Source organism: Anomaloglossus baeobatrachus, chromosome 2, assembly GCF_048569485.1.
Source record: "Anomaloglossus baeobatrachus isolate aAnoBae1 chromosome 2, aAnoBae1.hap1, whole genome shotgun sequence".
Lineage (NCBI taxonomy): Eukaryota > Metazoa > Chordata > Amphibia > Anura > Aromobatidae > Anomaloglossus > Anomaloglossus baeobatrachus.
This window is the reverse complement of record NC_134354.1, coordinates 499,811,784-499,828,795: the sequence shown is the minus strand read 5'-3', so window position 1 is coordinate 499,828,795 and position 17,012 is coordinate 499,811,784. Positions and strand designations below refer to the sequence as shown.

General features: G+C 41.4%; 1 protein-coding gene across 9 annotated transcripts in view; it reads left to right on the top strand.

Moving 5' to 3' along the window:
* Nucleotides 1–17,012, top strand: part of DMD (dystrophin) — a 4,177,531-nt gene that overhangs the window by 3,122,298 nt on the left and 1,038,221 nt on the right. For all 9 annotated transcript variants that reach the window (XM_075336500.1, XM_075336497.1, XM_075336505.1 and 6 more), the window contains one exon: nucleotides 4,544–4,733. In XM_075336500.1, the coding sequence (XP_075192615.1) occupies nucleotides 4,544–4,733 (190 nt within the window). The remainder of the gene's footprint in view (nucleotides 1–4,543; nucleotides 4,734–17,012) is intronic.

Below are 17,012 nucleotides of genomic sequence, written 5' to 3'. Positions count from 1 at the left end.
GAAACTATTTTAAAGATAATCTGTCACCAGGTTTTTACCACCTAATCTGAGAGCAGCATAACATAGGGGCAGAGATTCTGATTCCAGCGGTGTTTCACTTATTGGGCTGCTTAGTGTAGTTTTGATAAAATCACTGTTTAATCAGCAGTAGATTATCATTAGAGGACTACTTGGCCTGCTGCTAGATAGTCCAGTATATTTATGAGCTCTGTAATAACTGCTTGATCTGCAGCAAAACAAACATTGATTTTATCAAAATGACAGCAAACAGCTCAGTAAGTGACACATCGTTGGAATCAGGGTTTTTGTCTATACAATATGCTGTACTCCGATGAGTTCACGAACAAGGGAATGGTTTATATAAAAATTTACTTTTATTAATTATAAAACATTAAAAATAGACCGGATGTCTCAGGAAAACAAGCCCCTCAAAAGGGTAAAAATATATAACAAATTATTATTATATTGGTAACACCACAAAATCACATAATTATCACCCCGTATATATAATAAATTGTAATGGTATATATATATAAATAGAAAAATGTAATGATAGATATTTAATAACACAAATGTGTTCTGAGAAAAATATAATGGCTCAACAAGAACCAATAATAAACAATAGTGACAAAATATACCTACAGGAGATCAGAAATTACAAATAGTCGCGTCCCACACCCTCTCCGATGCACGTTTCGCACATGTAGTGCTTCTTCCACCCTTGTTGATGATTTATATCTTAATGTCTGTATTTCCCTGACACTGATATACAAAAAGCTTGTTGGTGTTGATGACTCAGATGGGTTGCCAAAACCTAGTGACAGATTTCCCTTTAAGGCATTTTTATTACTTTCTACAAAGTCATAAGTTTACATACACTAAGACAACTATGTCATTAAACAATATGGGATAGCCCATATAATGATGTCATGTCTTTGAAATTTTCTGATAGGTTTATTGGCAGCATCTAAGTTAATTAGAGACACACCTATGGATGTTGTAATGCACACCTGAAACACACTGCTTCTTTGTGTAGCATCATGGGAAAGTCAAAAGAAATAGGCCAAGATCTAAGGAAGGGAATGTTGGACTTGCACAAGTCTGGTTCATCCTTGAAGCTGCCTCCTAAATTTGTACAAACAATTATATGCAAGTACAAACAGGATGGAAATGTCCACCCATCATACTGCTCAGGAAGGAGACAGGTTCTGTGTACCAGAGATGAACATGCTTTGGTCAGACATGCGCTTATGAACCCAAGAACAAAAGCAAAGACTTTGTGAAGATGCTGGCAGAGGCTGGTAATATTGTGTCATTATCCACAGTGAAACGAGAACTGCATCAACATGGGCTGAAAGGCCACTCTGCCAGGAATAAACCATTACTCGAAAAGAAACAATATAAAGCCAGAATAATGTTTGCAAATACACACAGGAACAAAGACGTTAATTTTTGGAGACACGTCCTGCGGTCTGACAAAACTAAAATTGAACTTCGGGGCCATAATGACCATTATGTTTGTAGGAAAAAGGGAGAAGGTTTGAAGCATAGGAGCACCAACTGTGGAATACGGGGGTGGCAGCATCATGTTGTGGTGTTGTTTTGCTGAAGGAGTGACTGGTATACTTCATAAAATAGATAGCATAATGACGAAAGAAGCTTATGTAACAATACTGAAGCAACATCTCAAGACATCAGCCAGGAACTTAAAGCTTGGGCGGAAATGGGTCTTCCAAAGGGCAATGACCTGAAGCATACTGCTAAACTGTTTACGCAGTGGCTTAAAGGATAACAAAGTCAATGTTTTGGAGTGGCCATCACAAAACCCTGATCTCAATTCTATTGAAAATTTATGGGCAAAGCTGAAAAGGCAGGTGCTAGCATGGCGACCTACAAACATGGCTCAGTTACACCTGTTCTGTCAGGAGCAATAGACCCAAATTCCTACCAACTATTGTGAGAAGCTTGTGGAAGGATATCCAAAATGTTTGACGAAAGTCATACAGTTTAAGGGCAATGGTACCAAATACTAATGAAATGTATGTAAACTTTTGATATTGCAGAAAGTAATAAATGCCTTAAACTATTCTCTGTCATTATTCTGGCATTTGGCAAACACAAATTCTAATGAGAGAATCCGGAAGTAGTATGACAGCCGGGGGGAAACTCAGTTTGTCTTTTTTTTTTTTTTTTACTGTGCCTCCCAATCATAGTACTGCCAGCAGCAAAAATGGCTATGGCATTAATGTGATTAGAAGGCAGTTCCAGCATGTTTACTGGATGAAAATCAGATGACAAACATGCCTTTAGGGGTCTTGAAACTCACGAGGCGAATACCAAAATACATGACAAGTAACGGATATATCGAATACCTTAATATTCGTGCGAGTAACAAATAGTGCCGAATATATTCGCTCATCACTATATACCAGTGATGGTGAACCTGTGGCACTCCAGCTGTTGCAAAACTACAATTCCCATCATGCCTTCACAGCCAAAGCTTTTGCTTTGAATGGCCAGGCATGATGGGAATTGTAGTTTTGTAACAGCTGGAGGGCCACAGGTTCGCCATCACTGCTATATACCGTATAATCCTTTTTTCAAAGCTTTTATACCTAGAATGAGCAAGTTCAGCACTAATTTCAGTTGGACTCATTTTAATATTAGGCAAGCGAAAATTTCAAAAATGAATACCCAACCATTCTAAGATATATGTTCAATGTAAGTACACCAACCTCATGAAGTATAATGCAGCTTGAATTATGAAATTAAGCTTAGGTGATTAAAGGGAACCTGTCACCAGATTTTTCCCTATTAAACAAAAAATATCACCTTCTGCACCTCCTGGGCTGCATTCTATGAAAGTGCACTTTGTTGCTGGCCCCCTTTTCAGACCTCCAAAACAAGTTTATAAAATATTACCTTTTCGTATGCAAATTAGTTTGGTTGGCCAGGTGGGCAGCTCTATTTTGCCTTTTGTCCCCGGTCCTGCCACTGTTCGCCGCCCCCCAGCCTTGATTTCCATGGATGATGATGTCCCTGTCATCCTCCATGCTGATGCCGAAGTCTCATGCAGGCACAGTTAGCAGAGGCCACTATCGCGGGCCTGAGCAGAAACTATCCCTCTCGCGTGCTGGTGATGTATTTGCGCCGGTGATGTATTTGCGCAGGCTCGAGATTATGGGCGGGTACTAGGATGATGCTGGTGAGGTCATGCACAGCACTGCCCATAATCTCGAGCCTGCGCAAATACATCACCGGCGCTCGAGAGGGATAGTTTCTGCTCAGGCCCACGATAGTAGCCTCTGCTATCTGCACCTGCGCAAGACTTCGTCATCAGCATGGAGGATGACGGGGTCATCGCCATCCATGCAAATCAAGGCTTGGGGATGGCGAACAGTGGCAGGAGGGGGGACAGAAGGCGAAATAGAACTCACCCATCTGGCCAAACAAACTAATTTGCATACGAAAAGGTAATAGTTTATAAAGTTATTTTGGATCTCTGAAAAAGGGGGCCAGTAACAAGGTGCACCGTCATAGAATGCAGCCCAGGAGCTGCAGAAGGTGATATTTTTGGTTTAATAGGGAAAAATCTGGTGACAGGTTCCCTTTAAGGACTGCTGGATAGATCTCAAATCTTACGCGGGGTGCTAAGCTGATATCAGTAGAGATGGACAAATTTAGTGATAACTAGAGGCAATTTTTTGGGGGGGAAGATTGCTTGAATTTGGCACATTCAAATTAAATGTTCCTGATATTAACTGAATGCTTAAAAAAGAAATTAAAAAATTACTACTTTCCCAGCCGCTCATCTGTCTTGCCACCGCCACTACTGACTGTTGTTTGATCATCTGTGCACGCTGGTCTGACATGATCTTCACTAATGTGATCTGCACCGTTATAGGCATCTCATGTGGTGGCGCACATCATGGCATCACAACGTCACATGTAGGTAGTGTCACGGCATGGCCCGTTACATCATACGTGATGTCATGACGTACACTGTGATTTCTGAGACTTACTCAGTGCCAGATGCCCCTACACACAGTGAAGAAGGCTGAAGAGGATGATGGAAAGAAGAGAAGAGGTTGGAATGTATGGGAGGAGGGACTAGATGTCAGGAAGCGGCACTGGTGGCAGGACAGGTTAATAGTGAGGTGAGTATTTTTTCTAATTCTTTCATAATTCAGCAAAATGGCAGGCAAAAGAAGAATAGCACTTTTTTAATTCAATGAGACTTCCATTTACCTTAACAAATGTGCCCATCTGTAGTGATTATTAATAAAATAGAATACTGTATGAGGTTTGGTTTTATCTAGCAATCTTAGTTGACAGTTTTGTCTCCATTTACCACCTCATTTTTATCAAAATAGTAAAACAGACTGCACAATGTTGATGGCATTAAAAAAAGAATTTAGTAGATATCACTCATTTACTGTGTAATGATGATCCACACTGTACGCCTTGTTATAGCTCTTAACATATGTCGCAATAAAATGATTGCAGGAATATTATGACATTGGGAATGTCTCTTCTTTTCCAGGGTTAATGACCGTGATGGGGCACTTGAAGCGGCGTTAAGACTGTTGCAACAATTTTACTTAGATTTGGAAAAGTTTCTAGCATGGCTCACAGAATCAGAGGCTAAGGCTAACGCCCTGCAAGACGCTAAACATAAAGATGGGATCCTGGAAGCCCCACAAGGCCTTAAAGAAGTGATGACACAGTGGCAGGTATGAAGACTGCGGTTTGCTATTTTTATACCCTATTAATAACTGGTACTTACCATGTAGATGCCATTACCAAAAGAAAGAAGAAAACTTGTATTAAACTGTATTAAAGTTTATATGGTATTGCTATGATGTATTAAAGAGGTTGGCCACTACTTTAACTCTCAACTAGTGAGGTGGGATTTTTGTCACACAACTGGTGATGTGGGGTTTCCTATACCCCAGTGTTTAGAAATCTCTAATTTTTACAGAAAATGCAAAGAGCACGTTTGTTTTAATCGTTTTCTTATTGGCGATTGATTACACATGAGTATAACACATTTTTGACACCCACAAGTATCGGAAAATGTAATACATTGATGATTCATACCAGCATTTTCCAATGAATGCCAGCTGAACAAAACTTCCCTGGGGTGTGGCAAACCCCACCTCACCAGTTGAGGGTTAACATTGATTGCCTATTCTTAGGGGCACTTTTCACACTACGACATCGCAGCTGTGATGTCGGTGGGGTCAAATCGAAAGTGACGCACATCCGGCGTCCCAGTCGATATCGTAGTGTGTAAAAAATCCTTTTTGATCCGATTAAGGAGCGCAAAAACGTCCAAATCGTATCATCGGTGTAGCGTGGATCATTTCCATAATTTTTGAAGCACCGATGTTATGATGTTGTCCCTCGTTCCTGCGGCAGCACACATCGCTGTGTGTGAAGCCGCAGGAGCGAGGAACATCCCCTTACCTCCGCTTCTATTGGCCGCCTGCCGTGTGACGTCGCTATGACGCCGCACGACCTGCCCCCTTAATAAGGAGGCAGTTCGCCGGCCAGAGCGACGTCGCAGGGCAGGTGAGTGCATGTGAAGCTGCCGTAGCGATAATGTTCGCTACGGCAGCTATCACCATGATATCGCAGCTGTGACGGGGGCAGGGACTATTGCACTCGGCATCGCAAGCATCAGCTTGCGATGTTGTAGTGTGCAAAGTGCCCCTTAGAATAGCTCAACAATGTCTGATCAGCTGAGGTCTGACACCCTGCACCAACAACAATCAGCTGATCTCGGCACCCAAATGTGGTAGCAGGTGGTTGGAGACACTCCATTATGGAACTGCCGCGTCCTCTGATAGTGGCCTTGGCTGTGTACTGCACATCCACTTCCTATTTAAATCATTAGGAGGTAGATGTGCAGTCACAGAAGACAAAGCAGATCCGGAACTGAGAATTTGGGCAATCTGCTGCTGTCGCCGGCATCGAGAAAAGCTGATCGGCGGGGGTGGTGGATATCAGACTCTGGCCGATCAGACATTGATGGCCTATCCGAAGGAGAGACTATCAATGTTAAAGTAGTGGGCAACCTCTTTAAGTTTCATGACAATGTAACACAGCATTTTTATTTTTATTTGATATCATACTAAAAGAAAAACCAAGACACTCTTCATAGTAGTCCATAATCAGACAATAATATGAAGAGAGCAAAAGTGATGGAACGTAATAACAGAGGAGAAGGCAGGCAAAAAGCAGCCTCGTGTTTTATCCTTCTAAGTGCATTGGCTTTTAAAGCAAGAGAATAGGATTTGTGAAATAGCAGGTTTTGCCTAAGTAATTGATTTAAGGTTTCATTTAGGATATGGAAACCTTCAGAGACATTTTTTTTTAATAAATACATGTGTTTTACAATAAATGTAATATTTTCGCAACTAGATTTTGCTACAAAGTTTGCATTATTTGTCTTTTACAAGCCATTTGTTTCCTTACATATTGCCTTCAGCAGAATGAGTTAACTGAGAATCTGTCAGTGAGCTGACAGGAAGTTTGGAACTCTATTAATTGATTTCTGAACTCCCCTGTGATGTTTTGTAATGTCACGTCACATCAACGTTAGCTGAGCATTGATGTTGTCTTAAAATAGATAAGAGGAGGTCTGAAAAAGACATAAAAATTATAAACTCTCAGTGAAAAAATAAGCTCAGTGACGGATGCTGAAGTTACTCATTCTGCAGCCAACATTGTGCAGGAAAAGAAGAACATGTAAAAGTTACACGGTACAAAATGTTTAATGAAACACAATAGCAAAAATAATTTTAAGATCAAAAAGCTATTATTAAAAATAATTTGCCTAAAAATATGTTACATTGTCAAAGAGCAGAAAACGCTCTAAGGTTCTGTGCGCACTGGGAATTGAATTTTTCTTAAGAAAAATCTGCACCTTCTGGCAAAATTACTGCACCCGCGGCAAAAAACGTAGTAAAAATGCACACGCAATTTACCGTGGTTTTCTGCGGTTTGCCGCGGGTTGGTCCCTGCGGTTTTTTACCATTATCTATGGCAAAAAACGCAGGTACCTGCAGAAAAGAAGTTACATGCTACTTCTTTTTTTGCTGCAGAAAAGTAGCAGAAATTCTGCAGCAAAACCTTTAGGAAAAAATATGCAGTGTGCACACAGCATTTTTTATTTCCATAGATTTTGATGGGGAAGGACTGCAGGAAGGTTATGAACAAAAACCGTACTTTTTCTGCAGCAAAAAACGCAGCAAATCCATGGCAAAAAAACGCAGTGTGTGCACAGGGCCTTAAATACACTTTCTTAGGGTAGGATTCCACTTGAGAGAGACTTAGGCGTATATCACATTGCATCACCCGGGACAGTCTGCCTCTTTCCTGACAGAAGCATCTTAGCTCATAGAAATAGATGCAGCTGACCTGCTCCTGTCGGGAGAGAGGCAGGCCGTCCCGGGAGATGCGATGCGAGATACGCCCGAGTCTCTTGCAAGTTGAATCCTACCCTTATAATAATGAAATTGTATATCTCATAAGAAAAATGAAAGGTTCACAATAACTACATAAATAGATATGAAAATTTTGTAAGTGGGCGGTAATGTGTGTCATTACCATGTCTGAAGATCTAGGACTAATTCCACGTCTCCAAATAATCAACATATGCTGCGTGTCTCTAAGTCTGTGTCAGGTATGTCACCAAGGATGGTTCTGTTGGTCTAAAAAAGGAGGAAAATACAAATGTCCAAATGTGTTTGGGATCTTTTTTGTTTGTTACCACAATGCACAGTGCAAGGTAATAAGTGACGGAACAAAGTTTAAGTAGGGAGGTCCAATAGGTACACTAAAGAAAAATTCATCCTAGTCTTTCCTTTTACTTTCCCTATTTCTCAAAAGGAGTTGACACTCTAAAACGCCATCTGTACCATTCCTCGTTGGCGGTTTCCAACGATCATTTGGAGTACCCTACTCTTATACCTGTCAAATAATTATCCATACACAAAAACAACACTCACTCAAAATTAATTCACACAGCCATACTTTGGTACAGTGGCTTCATGCTCCCATGTGTCCGTGCAAGTAGGCTCAAGTAGCCCAAAAAAAAATAATTCAGGGTGCCTCTAATTCCAGTGTCTTATTTGGGTATAATAGGGCATCCCTATGCCTTTTCACTCTTAATCATAAGGTTCATTATGGAACATCCAAGATGGCGATGCTGGGGATAGGATGATGTACAATACTGGTCTACAGGAATGGCACCCTAGCTTACCCATATCCTTTAAATTAAAATAGCATGGAGAATGTTAACAACATAATGCATTTGTACAAATGATTGATTGTGATTTACTGGAGTACAGATCCAGAAATTCTGGAAGTTTAGCATTGGTGTCCTGTATGGAGCTACAAGACAATTTGGAATAATGTAAAACCAGATGTATAAGGCTAAGACCACACTTCAGTAAAGAAGAAAAGACAATGGATAGTAGCATGTTTGATTTAGTGTTTCTAAAGTTTTAAGAAGGGTAAAAAAATCCTTGGAGAACTTGTCTCTCAAAGGCAAGCCTTCTATAAGCTACACTCTGCCCGGTGATGAGTTGCAGATGATGCTTGTCTTGCCTCTGGTGACCAGTAGAAATAAGCGATCCTTATCAGTAAAGATCGGAAAATGTTAAAATCATACAATCTTTGGCTGGATCAGATTGAGATCGGACATTCGGTCACTTACTGCAAAAGTCGGTGATCCAGTCAAGGATCAGTAAATTTTCAGATGGCAAAAACCATCCCCTCCCTGCCCATCACAGCCATGTCAAGTATTGGCATGGATGTGATTGGCCACTGTAAAAAAAAGGAAGCAATAAGGTGAAAGCAGTACATACTTACCGAGTATCCCGCTGCTGCAGCTTCATTTTCGGGTTTGAGAATTATCCCTCATCCATATTCAGTGCTTTTGGTGCAGACATTTTTACCCCAAATTTGCCCCTCCTGGAAGAAGACTGCATCGAAACGGCGTCAAAAACGTTTTTTGTGCATTTTTTGCCAAGAGATGCAGATTTGGTGCTGAAAAATTTACACCGTATTCCTGCACCAAAGCTACACCTCTTGATAAAAAAAAATGCATCACTACCACATTATACCGCATGTGGTAGTGATGCATTTTTTTTCTAGGAGGTGTAAATTGTGTGCAAGAATATAGTGTAAAAATGTCAGCACCACATCTGCATCTCTTGGCAAAAAAACATAGTTTTCTGCCAGGAAATGCAGGTCTGTGAACTTAGTGAGAGTTCATTGAGGTCAGCTGAGGTCAGGTTACTTGCAATCACAGGTGGAGGCCCATGGAAACCTCCAGCAGTGACCGCAACTAACCTGAGTGACATCACTGCTCATTGCTGTGGCTCAGTCTCTAGGTACCGTCACACCAAGCGACGCTCCAGCGATCCCACCAGCAACCTAACCTGGCAGGGATCGCTGGAGCGTTGCTACACGGGTTGCTGGTGAGCTGTCAAACAGGCAGATCTCACCAGCAACCAGTGACCAGCCCCCAGCCAGCAGCAACGCTGAGCTTGGTAACTAAGGTAAATATTGGGTAACCAACCCGATATTTACCTTGGTTGCCAGCGCACACCGCTTAGCGCTGGCTCCCTGCACTCCTAGCCAGAGTACACATCGGGTTAATTACCCGATGTGTAGACTTGGTATGTGTGCAGGGAGCAGGGAGCCGGCACTGACAGCGTGAGAGTGGCGGACGCTGGTAATGAAGGTAAATATCAGGTAACCAAGGAAAGGCTTCTTGGTTACTCGATATATACATTGGTTACCAGCGTCCGCAGAAGCCAGCTCCCTGCTCACTGCACATTCAGTTGTTGCTCTGTCGCTGTCACACACAGCGATGTGTGCTTTACAGCGGGAGAGCAACAACTAAAAAATGGTCCAGGACATTCAGCAACAACCAGCGACCTCACAGCAGGGGCCAGATTGTTGCTGGATGTCACACAGCAACATTGCTAGCAACATCGCTGTTGCGTCACAAAAGTCGTGCCTCAGCAGCGATGTTGCTAGCGATGTTGCTTAGTGAGACGTGGCCTTCTGCCTGAAGCTCACAGTGTTTGGTTATGTTCCATGATCACGCTCAGTGAATATGCATTGCATTAGGGATAATTATCGGGCCTGGAAGCAGCGCTGCAGCCACTGGGACTTGGTAAGTACAGTTAGGTCCAGAAATATTTGGACAGTGACACAATTTTCGCGAGTTGGGCTCTGCATGCCACCACATTGGATTTGAAAAGAAATCTCTACAACAGAATTCAAGTGCAGATTGTAACGTTTAATTTGAAGGTTTGAACAAAAATATCTGATAGAAATTGTAGGAATTGTACACATTTCTTTACAAACACTCCACATTTTAGGAGGTCAAAAGTAATTGGACAAATAAACCAAACCCAAACAAAATATTTTTATTTTCAATATTTTGTTGCAAATCCTTTGGAGGCAATCACTGCCTTAAGTCTGGAACCCATGGACATCACCAAACGCTGGGTTTCCTCCTTCTTAATGCTTTGCCAGGCCTTTACAGCCGCAGCCTTCAGGTCTTGCTTGTTTGTGGGTCTTTCCGTCTTAAGTCTGGATTTGAGCAAGTGAAATGCATGCTCAATTGGGTTAAGATCTGGTGATTGACTTGGCCATTGCAGAATGTTCCACTTTTTTGCACTCATGAACTCCTGGGTAGCTTTGACTGTATGCTTGGGGTCATTGTCCATATGTACTATGAATCGCCGTCCGATCATCTTTGCGGCATTTGGCTGAATCTGGGCTGAAAGTATATCCCGGTACACTTCAGAATTCATCCGGCTACTCTTGTCTGCTGTTATGTCATCAATAAACACAAGTGACCCAGTGCCATTGAAAGCCATGCATGCCCATGCCATCACGTTGCCTCCACCATGTTTTACAGAGGATGTGGTGTGCCTTGGATCATGTGCCATTCCCTTTCTTCTCCAAACTTTTTTCTTCCCATCATTCTGGTACTGGTTGATCTTTGTCTCATCTGTCCATAGAATACTTTTCCAGAACTGAGCTGGCTTCATGAGGTGTTTTTCAGCAAATTTAACTCTGGCCTGTCTATTTTTGGAATTGATGAATGGTTTGCATCTAGATGTGAACCCTTTTTATTTACTTTCATGGAGTCTTCTCTTTACTGTTGACTTAGAGACAGATACACCTACTTCACTGAGAGTGTTCTGGACTTCAGTTGATGTTGTGAACGGGTTCTTCTTCACCAAAGAAAGTATGCGGCGATCATCCACCACTGTTGTCATCCGAGGACGCCCAGGCCTTTTTGAGTTCCCAAGCTCACCAGTCAATTCCTTTTTTCTCAGAATGTACCCGACTGTTGATTTTGCTACTCCAAGCATATCTGCTATCTCTCTGATGGATTTTTTCTTTTTTTTCAGCCTCAGGATGTTCTGCTTCACCTCAATTGAGAGTTCCTTAGACCGCATGTTGTCTGGTCACAGCAACAGCTTCCAAATGCAAAACCACACACCTGTAATCAACCCCAGACCTTTTAACTACTTCATTGATTACAGGTTAACGAGGGGGACGCCTTCAGAGTTAATTGCAGCCCTTAGAGTCCCTTGTCCAATTACTTTTGGTCCCTTGAAAAAGAGGAGGCTATGCATTACAGAGCTATGATTCCTAAACCCTTTCTCCGATTTGGATGTGAAAACTCTCATATTGCAGCTGGGAGTGTGCACTTTCAGCCCATATTATATATATAATTGTATTTCTGAACATGTTTTTGTAAACAGCTAAAATAACAAAACTTGTGTCACTGTCCAAATATTTCTGGACCTAACTGTATGTACTGCTTTAACTCTTTTTTATTTTCTTTCTTTTAAAGCCCCCCTAAAACATTTCACAACACATCCCTTTTGCCTCAAATTGAATTTAATGGGTTTAGCTAGGATTGATGATCAGATCCGCTAGGATTGAGGATCCAATCGGCGATTTCAGGCGGGCTCAGCAATCCTTAACCAATCCAATCCTTGGCAGGATCGCTCATCTAAAGTGACCAGTTGTAAGTGCCCATGGCAGTTGGCAAGCCAAGCCAAATCTGCCCAGACATTTCTTCTGCAGTGGCCACCAAACAAATGACTGACTATGAAATGCAAATATAAGCTGTCTGCCAGAGTATAGTCTAATCTCTCTTCAGGATTATAGTGGGGGACCTGAGTTTGGGATTTACCTTCATGATTTCCATATGGTCACTAGTAGTCACAAACAGAAGGGGGCTCCTGTGGAAGAAAAATATATTGGCCCATTGCAGCCCAAAAGCTCATCATAATGCACAACTCCACATGCTGTACAGGTGGAAATGGGCTCCCTTACCTCTTGCGACCTATCTGGTTACGCCAATGACATGTCCGTCCCTGCATATGGTTGCCATCATCATGGTCCTAGACATAAGACAACTGACATCTGAATGATTATTGTATTCCCCTGAATCTTCCTTTGCTAAATAACATGTTATTTTATGGAGGAAGGCAGATGTTATTGTCAGATACCTGGCCTCACTTTACTCCAGGGAAAGCAATGGTGAATTTCAATGGGATCTATTGACAACCTTATGTGTGGAGGACAGCTGGACTATCCTCATAGGAAAAGGCATCAAATTAGTTTAAATTTTTGCAAAATGGCATGTCTATGGCCAGCTTCACAGTGAAACTCTGATTGTGCAGCCCCTTTAATGTTGAAGTATTTGAATTATACTGTATATCAAGAAAAAGGCGGCAAAATATAATGATGGGAATTGATACTAGTTTTTATGGTGCTGCAAATGTGCCAGCTACTTGTCACACTATGTTAGGCATTTGATTTATACACTTATATCACATGAACACATATATTAGTCAAATTAAGTAATAAATCACAGTAATATTTTTAGAAATTTGTTGACTTTATTTCACAGATTTTAATTTCAAATCTTGCCGTAATTACAGTATGCTCCAGATAAAAATAATCTAATTTATTAAAAAGGGCTGTCTCAAAGTCCCATCCTCATTTGAAAGTGTGGAGCTGACAGTTCTCTGAATTTTGTGGTTTAATGCTTCAATGCGCCAACTGCATAAAAAAAAGCAAAATGCTGAATAAATTTGTCATAGTTAGTGATTATACAATTTCCAGTCAATTGTTTTCTTCTGGAAGCAAGAAATTAGTTTTCCCTAATTTAATTCTTGAAAATGAGAAGATGAAATGTTTCCTCATGCTGCAACATATTGTGGTAGGAAGATGATCCATCACCCGCGTTAAAGTAGAATGGAGGTGTTTGTATATACGGTGTTGCATCCAGTGCTTTATTCATTTGTCTTCATCACCATGTTCTGGCGTCCGGTGGAATGGTCTACCATACACCTTGATTCTACTGAGGATGCAATTATCTGACAGCTTTGTGGTCAGGCAGAATGTTTATTAGCGCCTTATACTTAGGACTGGATGCTCAGGTGTTCACTATACAATTGCACAGTGATACAAAAATCCCACTCTTGTCAGGTCTAATGAGAATTTCAAGTCTCCTGTTTTCAATAGAAAATATACTGAAAATTGAAGCATAGGCTTTGATTCAAACTTTACAAAAGCAAATACTAGTATGTTTCTACACTTTAAAGAGGAAGAAAAGCTCAGACACAGGAATTGGATTTATATTTTATTCTGCAACTGAGTGTTGAGCCAAATATTAAAAAACTACAGGTACCAACATGTGCCGTGAGGTGAAAACCCCACCTAAAACAATACTAATTGTCATCCTAAGGACCTTATATTCCTTTTTTTAAAAAAAAAAAATCATCTTTACTATCTCATATATGAATGTAACTTGCAACTATTTAGCATATATTTAGTTATATAGATTCCTGTCATGTCACTTCATTGTTACTGTTTTGCTTCTAAAAATCTAAATTTTAATTTTGATTATTTTGTAAATCTCTCTTTGGCTTCCAACACTGCCTTAGGGTGGTGTCACACACAGCGATGATGACAACGACGTTGCTGCTACATCAACATTTTCTGTGACGTTGCAGCGACGTTCTGTCGCTGTGTGTGACATCCAACAACGACCTGGCCCCTGCTGTGAGGTTGCCGTTCGTTGCTGAATGTCCTGCTTCATTTTTTGGTCGTCGCTCTCCCGTTGTGACGCACACATCGCTGTGAGTGACAGTGAGAGAGCGACGAAATGAAGCGAGCAGGGAGCAGGAGCCGGCATCTGGCAGCTGCGGTAAGCTGTAACCAGGGTAAACATCGGGTAACCAAGGGAAGACCTTTCCCTGGTTATCTGATATTTACCTTCGTTACCAGCGTCTGCCGCTCTCACGCTGCCAGTGCCAGCTCCCTGCTCTCTGCACATGTAGCTGCAGTACACATCGGGTAATTAACCCGATGTGTACTGTAACTAGGAGTGCAGGGAGCCAGCGCTAAGCAGTGTGCGCGGCTCCCTGCTCTCTGCACATGAAGCTGCAGTACACATCGGTTAATTAACCCGATGTGTACTGTAGCTAGGAGTGCAGGGAGCCAGCGCTAAGCGGTGTGCGCGGCTCCCTGCTCTCTGCACATGTAGCACAGCGATGCGTGTCATTATGATCGCTGCTGTGTCTGCTGTGTTTGACAGCTAAGCAGCGATCATAACAGTGACTTACAAAGTCGCTGTTGCATCACAGAAAATGGTGACGTAACAGCGACGTCGTTGTTGCTGTCGCTATGTGTGAACCCAGCTTTAATCCTACTGGGCAGGCTTGCGATTAGATGCAAGCATGTCTTAACCAAAATGTGATCCCGGGTCTCTTCTACACATTCACAATTTTGGTGCATATTACGGTAGTCGACTCACTTGTGTATGTATACAGCTTTCTCTTGAACTCAACCCACAAGTGTTCAATTGGGTTGAGGTCTGGGGACTATGGGGCCAATCCAGTACCTCTACTTCATTGTTAATGAAAGATTTCTTCGCCACTCTAGATGTATGTTTTGGGTCATTGTCTTGCTGGAATATTATGTTGTCCTTTTCAAACCCATAATACTCGAGTGTACGAAGTAACTCTTCTTGTAGGATACTCACATATAGCTCAGCATTGAGAATGATCACCATCGATCTTGGTCAAGTATCCAACACGTTTGGCTCTGAAACAATCCCATATCATCAGGCTTCCTCCACCAAACTTGACTATTCCTTCAATTTCTTAATCTGTTAGCCCCTTTTTACCTTGTTTCTTCCAGACCTATTGCCACCCATAAGAGCTTAGTCTATTGACTTTTGTCTCATCACTCCAAATCACCAGTTTCCAGTCTTTTACTGTCCACTTTTTGTCCTTTTTTTGCAAACTCTAGCCCATGCTTCTTATGACGAAATTGAAGTCGAGGCTTCTTCCCTTTTTTGGACCACCATTCCAGACTTGTGTACCATGCATCGCTGCCACAAACAGCGCACGCTGGGGACACGGTGCAATGGTGGACCTTGGTGCTAGGGAGAGGGGAGCCAGGTTACCACCTGCACTCATGCATGGCTGATTCCTGCACTCCCTAATGTGCAAACATGGGTTCTTTCATCCTGTTGATAATAACATACCTAGGCCTTCTCTTGCCCTAAACTCATCCTGGCTAGTGAGAAGTCTAGCAGGAACACTATTCTTACCACTGAAATAATAAACACAAGGGTAGGTAGACAGACAAGGGGAAATAGACAAAAGGATATAACAAAACTACACAGCTGCAGCCAAACACCAAGTCTGCAGGCAACACGGCTCCAACCAGCAGAACAGCAGCAGCAAAAGGTCCAGCAGCTCCTCAAGGATTCTTCCCTCCAAATGTGGTCAGAACAGAATAAATCTTCTATTGCCGGTCTGAGGTGATGGATTATGTGACTATTTAAAGGAGATGGGAATAGTTACAAACCGGCTGCACGTGGGATGAATTAACAAGGAGCTACTTACAGTGAAAATAACATTAACCCCTGCTGCACCAAGAGATAGAAAATATGTTTACTATATAGTGCCTAGCTTTTAATTAAAATATTAATATTGCTTTCCAGTTATTGCAGTCACTTCAAAAATGCCTTAGAAAGTATAGAGAAATATCTTTAATTCCATGGACACATATAGTAGCTTAGACAGATAGCATGGTTATATAGGTGCAATATTTGCTAATGTACAGCACATAAGTAGCTGCCAAAGTAGTCTTCAGTATTTACCATTATTTATCAGCATTTTTACTGTGGCTACTTTAGATCTATATTTGAGGTGCTTATCATTGTGTACCTCTAGAAAAATCACACACAGATATGTAATTTCAAAGCCAGGTTTCTTCCTATATGCTGAAAGGCTCGACATCACAATGTACTGAGATGTGTGATACTGTCTAATAATATTTCTGAACATTTTACATGATCCTCAGAGGAACACCTTGTGCTCTGCAGACCCCAGCACAAATAGCTTTGATACAATCAGAATGATTGATGCCTGTGATGTTTGAAAGTTTGACATTTCCCCTTTTATTTTTCTTCCTTAATGTTCACTTTGTATATTGCAGCTCAGGACTTTATGTCTAATGTTATAGAAATTATTTGGGAAGTATGAAAATCTAGGTCTCAAAATAGTGCCAATGACTTGACAGTCTAGGAAACTAATTTAACCCCTTCCTGACATGCGCTGTAAATGTACAGCAGATATCATGTGCAAGTATATACAGTATATCACACAAGTGAGTACACCCTTCACATTTTTGTAAATATTTTATTATAACTTTTCATGGGACAACATTGAAGATATGACACTTTGATACAATCTAATGTAGACAGTCTACAGCTTGTATAACAGTGTACATTTGGTGTGCCCTCTAAATAACTCAACACACAGACATTCATGTCTAAAACGCTGTAACTAAAGTGAGTACACCCCTAAGTGAAAATATCCTAATTTTGCCCAAAGTCAATTTTGTGTGGCCATCATTATTGTCAAGCACTGACTTAACTC